This window comes from Leucopleurus acutus (genome assembly GCF_964270905.1).
Source record: "Leucopleurus acutus genome assembly, chromosome: 8".
Lineage (NCBI taxonomy): Eukaryota > Metazoa > Chordata > Mammalia > Artiodactyla > Delphinidae > Leucopleurus > Leucopleurus acutus.
The window spans coordinates 15,509,979-15,518,165 of NC_139151.1; the positions used below are offsets into that span (position 1 = coordinate 15,509,979).

General features: G+C 56.9%; 1 protein-coding gene across 1 annotated transcript; it reads left to right on the top strand.

Annotated features, from left to right (window-relative positions):
• Positions 1-251: 251 nt before the first annotated feature.
• Positions 252-7,939, top strand: FXYD2 (FXYD domain containing ion transport regulator 2; the record flags this gene model as incomplete). The annotated part of the gene is made up of 5 exons (XM_082844093.1): positions 252-270; positions 4,818-4,856; positions 5,039-5,117; positions 6,512-6,572; positions 7,877-7,939. 5 exons carry the CDS (start codon positions 252-254, stop codon positions 7,937-7,939), a joined length of 261 nt encoding a protein of 86 aa, XP_082700219.1.
• Positions 7,940-8,187: the final 248 nt, after the last annotated feature.

Sequence of the window (8,187 nt, forward strand, 5' to 3'; positions counted from 1 at the left end):
CCTCAGGTCACCTTGGAGGTCAGAGAATCTCCCCCACTCTCGCGTGGATCCTGGCCCAGCCTGGCCCCGGCAGCAGGCGGCACGAGATGAGGGCTCCCTTGCCAGTCCCTCCTCCCTGCCTTTGTCTCTTCCTGCCCGTGGGCTCGGCTGGGGTGTGGATGGAGGGAGGGCCACTCTTCCCATCCAGGCCCTGGGTCACTAGCACCTCATAACTTTCTCTTCCACTGAGGACACAGCCAGCAGCTCCTGCCATGGACAGGTGGTACCTGGGTGAGTCCCCTGAACCCCATCCCCCCACCTTCTCAGACTCTGACACAGGTGTCCACCCCATCACTTTTCAAGTGCACCCCCAGCTCCCCAGGAGTACAGGAAAAGCAGAAACAAGGAGAGGCGGGATTTCTAGACAAGGGCATCTCGGTATGGGTCCTGGGCGTGCCGTCATCTCTGCTCCCAGCATCTCTGAGCTGCAAGAGCTGGGAAGGCAACTTGTGCAACAGCCCCCTTTCTGTCTGTGTGTCCATCTGTCTGTCCACCTGCAGGAACTCTGAAGCCAGACTGCTGGGTTCAGAGCTTGGTTCCCCCACTTCGTAGCTGCCTGACCTCTGGCAAGTTATTTTACTTCTCTGTACCTCAGTTTCTTCATCTATAAAATGGGGATGATAGTAATGCCTTCCTTGCCTCATAGAGTTGCTGTGATGATTAAATGAGTTAATTTTTGTAAAGTGTTTAGAACAGTACCTCGCATATAGAGTTAAAAACGCAGCTACTGATTTATTTCTCTTGTCTTCTATCATCTCCTATCTATCTACCTATCTATCCATCTATCATCTTCATCATCATCTATCTATCATCTATTATAGTCATTCACCTATCTATCTATCAACTTTCTACCTATTTTTATACTCCAGAAAGAATCCACAGTGGCTTACAAAGATAGACAAAATGTACTAAGATACCAAGATAATGTATAGTAAGGAGGTACCAGTGTCTGTGTGGAGGGCCCCAGGAGTTTTGGGAGTACAGCCATGGGGGCTTTCTAGCTCTGGTTTTGTCCCTGACTGGGTGTTTCAGGCAAATCCCTCAACCTCCCTGCCCTCAGTCTTCCTGGGCTGCCCAGTGGGGATCATGGCGCTGCCGTGGCCACCTTCAGGGTCATTGTGGAGTCAATGACCAGCTCAGTTTCTTTATCTGTGGAATGGAGCAAACGTGCATTTGGCAGGACAATGCATGCAAGAACTCGACACACGCTCGGCCCCTACCGAAGGTTAGCTCTGTTGTATTTTCATGAATATTCATCACTTGGCCCTGAAAGCAGAAGAGCTGAATGGGTGTCTTGGCTCCTGGTCTGCAGGCCGTGACATTTCCTCTTTCCATCTCACCCTCATGTTCATTCTGCTGGAAGGTGGTTGGCTTTTCTGGGTCTGACGGTGTATGACAGTAACAATGATGACACTTACTGTGTACCAGGCCCCCTGCCACACCCTTTACTGCATTGTCTCACTTTCTCCTCATCACAACCCATTCTACAGATGAGGAGACTGAGGCACACAGAGGTTAAGTAACTTGACAGAGGCCATATACTGAGCAAGTGCAGGAGCCAGGAAGTGAACTCAAACCTTGATCCCACTGCCACTGCTCCAGGAAGATTAATAGATGGAGTCCTTTTGAAGGACTAACGCACCCCTGATGAGCACTGACTGCTGACCTTGGCCCTTTGGCTATAACTGAGCATCAGCCTCTACTGGAAGCCAATTCGATTGATTAGAACTCAGCTAGGAATGTGAGCTACCCAGCGCTGCGGTCCCCAAGGTGAGCGGGGCCACAGTAGAGGCGGGGAGGAGGCCTTGGAAGTGTGGGAAATTTCCTGATTCCTAAAGCTGAGGGTGTGGCTCTCAGTCTCCACCTTGTCTCTCACCGCTGTGTGCCCTTGAGCCAGGGCCCTACCCTCTCTGTGCCTCAGATGACTCATCTGTAAAATGGGGAAATAACACAAAGTGCAAGGAACTAATAGGACCGTGTTTTGCAAATCGTGAAAACAAGGCGCTCTCCCTGTGGCAGGGCTTGGTCCCTCCCGAGGGAGCCTACCGTGTAACAGTGGGAAACTGGCACGGAAGCTGTGCTTCACGGCTGGAGAAGGGAGTGCCAGAGGCTGCAGGAGACGAGGGGTTGGTTAGGGATGACACTGACTGAGGTGTGAGCTGTTAGATGCAGCCTGGATGGATGAAGAAGATAACAGAGGAAAGGGCGCTCCCAGGCAGCGAAGGCCTGGAGGTGTGAACGTGCATGGGGGGCTCAGGTGGGCTGTGAGGCGGGAGGGGCCGGGTACCCTGGGACCACCGCAGAGGAGCCTTGAATGCCAGACAAGACACATCAGCCGAAACAGCGATCTCCATAGCGGTGGGTGAGGTGGGCAGCTGCTAGGGTCAGGGGTCTCCATGGGACCCCCGACCTTGCCCCCCAGGCTGTAGTATACACGGAATATATTTCGAAACTCCCACTTCCCCATTGTCACAGCCGCAGCCGTGACCTCTCGGGCTGGGGGAAGGACACCACGGCTGATCTGTCCCCAGCACTTCTCTCTGGAAATTTCCTTGGGGAGGGTTTGGAAAGCCGGCCAACTCCTCCCTGCCCCTGCTGCCCCTGTACCTCCTCATGCCTCAGCAGGAGCCCCGCTACCCACACCAGGGCCTTTCTTGTGACCAGGGTAAATATTACCTGGCACTGTTAATGTTTAATGTCCCCCCCCATCCCTGGCCACCCCACAGCCAGGCACTCTCCCCGAAGCAGAGGCCGCGGGAAGAGGGCAGTGGGACGTGCCCGTCTGCGGGGGGACATGGCAGGATTGTCAACAGATGATGGTGAGTGTGTGTGTGCGTGTGAAACATTAGGTGCCTCGGACCATCTTTGGAGGGTGAGCAGGACCCCACTCTTCCGTCTCCTGGCACCCCTGCCTTCCAAGAGTACCCACCACCTCTGCCACATCCCGTGCCAGCCTTCCCGCTAAGAAAATATGCTTTTAAAAGAGGATCCTGCCTTAACTCCAAAGAAATCTAGCTTGAATGGCGGAACCTTGGGCGCCCAGTAGGAGCTGCTGGGGGGTGGGGAGTGGTGAGCTTCTATCTTGACTTTCTGGCATGCATCCGTCCTGGTTCCATGTATCTTTGGGACTATCTAAGCTCAGAGCAGCAGGCAGATGGGGGTCAGGCTGGCTGGGGCAGGAGTGGGCCCCTCTGCTCAGCCTTTTCAGGCTGGCTTTGGGGTGAGAGCCCCCAAGTTCAGGACACGCGCCCAGAAGTCATCCTGCGAACGAGGGTGATCAGGCCTGGAATCCAGTAGGCCTTCTGTTTTCTGTGGTGGTCTTAGAACCAGATCTAGAAAAGATGAGGGCTTTGGGTGAGGGCTGGCTCATCCAGTGGCTCAAGACATGGTGGTCAGGGAGGAGACGGGTTCCTGGTATGGTGAGGGGAGCTGTGAGTTTGCTCATGGCTCTGACACTAATGCCCCATGTGACCTTGAACAAGAGCTGGACCGAATCTGGGGAGACAACTTCGGAGGTCTTCTGCATGGTGACGGGTGCCTGGGCCCCCCATAGGCTCCCTCGGCCTCAGGCCCTACAGGCCCAGGAGCAGACCCCTTCTAGCCTGTTCCCTCCTGCCCTAGGGCGGGTGTACCGCCAGGACAGCTGGGCTAACCAGGCCCCACGGCCCAGGCACAGTTCAGCACAGCCTGGGAGGTGCCGACTGGTGCGTTCCTTTGACCTTGGGCACTGCTGCCCTAGTGCCAAGAAGGGGCTCAAGTAGGGCAGAGAAAAGGGGCCACCCTAGCCGTGGCAGAAAAGCTCTGGCCAGGTGCCCTCCAGCTGCCCAACAGTGAGCGTGTTCAGTTTACAGGGCCGGAAGCAGAGCCATGATATCTGCTCGGGGCTGGAGACTGGACCGAACCACTTGGCCTTGAAATGTCTCCTTCCTCCTGACCATGTGACAGGCAGCCCAGCAAAGGGGTTAAGCACCTAGATTCTTAACAACCAATTGCCTGGGTTCATTCCCAGCTTGACCCTTTTCTAGCTGTGTGGCTGTGGGTGAGTTGCTTTGCCCCTCTGTGCCTCTGTCTTCTCATGGACTATATTGGAAGAATATTAATGCCTCACAGGGTTGTTACAGTGGTTAAATGAGCTACTGCTTTGTTAGCCGCAGCCTGGCACACGGTAAGCACAATATATTAATGCTTCTGAAATAAATTTGCTTCCCCCTGAGGATAGCAATGTAGGAGAGAAGAATCTAGAAACATGGGTCCGAGACTCAGGTCTGCCTCCAACTTTTATTGGGACTTTAGACAAGTCTTCAAACTGGGCCTCAGTTTCCTCCTTCTGTTCAGTGAACGTTAAGGTTCTATTTATTTATTTATTCATCCGTTCACTTCACAGATATTTGCTAAGTACCTTGTAGCTGATTAGTTTTATGGAGAGAGGTTGCTGGTGAGTCTTATGGGAGATGCCTCTGTTGGTCTTTTCCTACTTTTGTATGAAGCAAGGAGAGGAAGGAACCAGCCCCTCCCAGAGGTGCCAGGGGCCTCCACAGGCATCGTGGGTCCCTGCTTTGGAGGCACAGTATCTGGTCCCAAGCCGATGGTGGGGAGCTGCCTAGGGCAGTGGGGACTCACCAGCCCCCACTCATGGATGTCTCTCCACCAGCCTCGCCTGGCCCCCTTGGACCCCTAGGAGTGCTGTGATGGGAAGGATGGGAATTCCACAGTTTCTGTGGCTGAAACACACCGCCGTCGGTGACTCGCCCTTCACCCACTTCTGGCTCTCTCCTCAGGTGGCAGCCCCAAGGAGGACGTGGACCCATTCTCCTATGGTGAGCCTGGTGGGCCCCTCCTCCGCACCCTTCCTGAGCCCCCCCCACCCATGTAACCCCGGTTCCTGGCTCTGTGTTATGTGTCCCCCACCTTCGCCAGTTACTGTAGGGCTGCTGCCAGGTTGGCTGCAGGGAGGGGTCTGGGATCACTCATCCCACTTCCTTGCCCTCTCCTCCCTCAGACTATGAGACTGTCCGCAACGGGGGCCTGATCTTCGCTGCCCTGGCCTTCATCGTGGGGCTTATCATCATCCTCAGTAAGTGGGGCCTTCGTGTGGGAAGTGGGGCGCTGATGGGGACACATCACTGAGCGCACTGGCTTCCCAGGTGCGGGGTGGCGGGGAAGAGCCCTCTCGCCCCCTTCCCAGATCCAGGAAGGGGGAAGTGAGTTTCTCGGATCCCCTCCCCTCCCCCACGCAGGATGTGGAAACGGATGGCCACCTTGATGGAAAGAGGAGTCTTGGATGCCCCATTGCTTGGTCCTCAGACCACCCAGGAGGTTCCTTCTTCCTCCAGGGAGCCCTCCAGTGGATGCTGGGGGGAAGGCTGTGGAGATGGGAGAGCTGGCTTCCAGCGGCCCAGGGAAGCTCCAGGGCACGTGGAGCCAGGCGAAGGGAGGGAACCGGCCTCCACTGGACACCCCCTCCCCCAGCTCTGGACGCTTCCTTGGCTTGAGCTACATCTCGGCCCGTTTAATCCTCTTGGCAACACTGAGGGATGGCCACCAATGTCACCATTTTGCAGATGAAAAACCAGACCCACCCTGATAGGGGCAGCAACCTGCCTGAGGTTCCGTAGCTGAATCGGAAGCGGAGCAGTTTCAGCTGCAACCCCCTGCCTGCTGCCGGGAGGCAACCGTGCCTGGCAGCCAGAGGCCTTCGGCACCCCTACTCTCTGGGCCTCAGTTTGCTCATCTGTTAAATGAGGATGATCCCACTTGCCTCAGAAGGTTGGGGCTGGCAGCCAAGGAAGCACTCAGAACGATCCGGCGTAGGCATGGGGCGTCCTAGGGGAGAAAAGGGTCCTGGCTCCAGCCCCAGCCCCGGCAGGCACACAGCAGGAGCCTTGTTCAGGTGCAACCAGAAGAAACATACACAGAAACACACCAATGAAAAGAAGAGAGAGAATGTAGCAGATACACCTCTGTGTCCTGGGATCCTAACACATCCATGGGTGGCGCCCCCCCTCCTGACGGCTGCGCTTTGCAGATGTGGCCAGTCTCCCCGATTCCCCTGGAGGCTCCCTGATGGCGGTGTTGAGCACGTAGGAGGTGGAAGGCAGATGGGCAGCAGCAGGGGTCTTGGCTCTGGACTTCCTGCCATTCTTCTCCAAGAGCTTTCACTGAGCAGTGTCTGCAGGCCCAGCACCACGCAGCGGGCGCCACAATGGCCCAGGCTCAGCCCCACGCTCAGGGCGCTCACAGCCCCCCATGGAGCCACTGCAGCGAGTGTTTGTTGACTGACCAATCGACTGACTTGGGCTTCTGATTGCTTATGGTGCAGCCCTATATATAGAGAGAGACAGTCAACTGTGGCCTCCAAGGCAGACACCAAGCGGTACAGGCAGGTGGGAGGGAGGGGAGAATACAGAGCCGAGTCCTCCAGGGCAGAGAGGGTCTCCTTGGAAAACTAACCTCCTGTCTCTCTTTAAGGCAGACGATTCCGCTGCGGGGGCAGGAAGAAGCACCGGTGCGTGCCTGCCTGGGTGACTGATGGGGTGGGCGGGGCGGGGGCGGGGGCGGGAGGAGCAGGTCGAGGAGTTTGGTCACTGAGGCCTGTGAGGAGGGTCTACAACTTCAGGGACCCCTGAACTCACCACCCCCCCAACTTACCTGTCTGCTTTCCTCCATCCCAGGCAAGTTCACGAAGATGAGCTGTAATGAGAGGTAGGTTTGTGAGGGGCGGGCAAGGGGGTGGCCGGGGATGGCTGTGGTTAATAAGGAAGAGGTGAGGATGAGCTGGGAAGGACGTCAGGGTCTTTCATCCATCAGCCAGGTGTCTGTCACCCTCATATGTTTTTAAACGATGGCCAAGTGCCTGGCGTGGCCCGTGTAGCCAAGGGAGGCTGCTGAGACATGCCAGGGAGAGGTAAGATGAATAAGGAACGAAATGAGAGTCCCGACCTCTGCCCCCTCACAGCCCCAATCCTGTCTTTGTCTTTGCAGAGCCAGTCGTGTCCACCATTGCACCGGGGCCGCTTGGGAAGCGCTCCCTGAGCTATAGGTCTTTGTACCCGGGACTGCCAGGCCCTCGGGCTGAAGGAAGCCCCGGGCTCCGCATGACCCCTGGGTGGGCATCGCCTCCTCCCACCCCGTGCTGATAATAAAACCAGCCTCAGAGACGGCTCCTTCCCTGGCCTGCCTCCCTCCCTCCTTCTCTCCTGTAACTGCCACCATCCGCTCCTCCAGGTCGGAGTCCATACAGCCCGGTCCCTTGTTTTTCAATTATTCGCTCAGGTGCCCATGCCTACTTAAGCAAGAAGTTCAGTACCATCCCCTCTGGGACTTTCCTAGCAATGCCAAGGACCCCAGAGACAGAGGGCTTAGCCTACCTTCCAAATGCCAGGCAAAGAGAAAGATGGGAAGGCGAAGGTCACAGGTTCAAAGCCGCTGGGTCTGTTGGAGCTGCCTGATCATCAGCCCAGGCCCTGGGTGGGGCTGTTGGAGCTCTCCAGTGGGAGACGCTGCAGCCATGCCCTGGGCTGCCAGCGTTGTAGCTGTTTGTGGCCATATTATGTGCTCTGCCATTTCCCCAGGTGCACCAACGTGCCAGGGTGGGTGGGTCTAGGGGTCCGGGCGGGGGCCTCAGCACACGCTCTCTTCCTATCCCCTTCCTGACCCTGGTGCTAAGCTCCGGCCACCCCTTTTCCACTCGTGGGGCCAGGGGGCCTCAGCTGGACCTAACCTCATCCACTTATTTGGGTGCTGACTTGGTTAACCCCAGGGCCAGGGGCCAGAAAGTGGACGGTGAGGGTGGGCCCCTTGTTAACCGTTTCCTCCAGCCCCCTGTCCGCTCTGGCAGGCACTCACCCAGGACAGCTTCAACCCAGGATGGTGTCAGGCCGGCCCTGCCGCCAGCGCCTGACTTCCTGTTGCCTGGGGCCCCCTGGCAGCCCAGCACGCTGCTCCCCTCCGGCAGTTTCTGCGCCCTGGAAGGAGCCCCTCTTCCCTCTCTCTCCCTTCCCTGCAGAGGCCTCTGCGAGAGGCTGGATGGGATGGTGGGATCATGGCACTACCTAGTGTCCAGTTTACTCATCTGGGTCCTGGAGCAGCCAGGGAAGGAGGCGGGACTGGCCTGGGAACCCAAGACAGCAGCAAGTGAGCAGAGTTTAA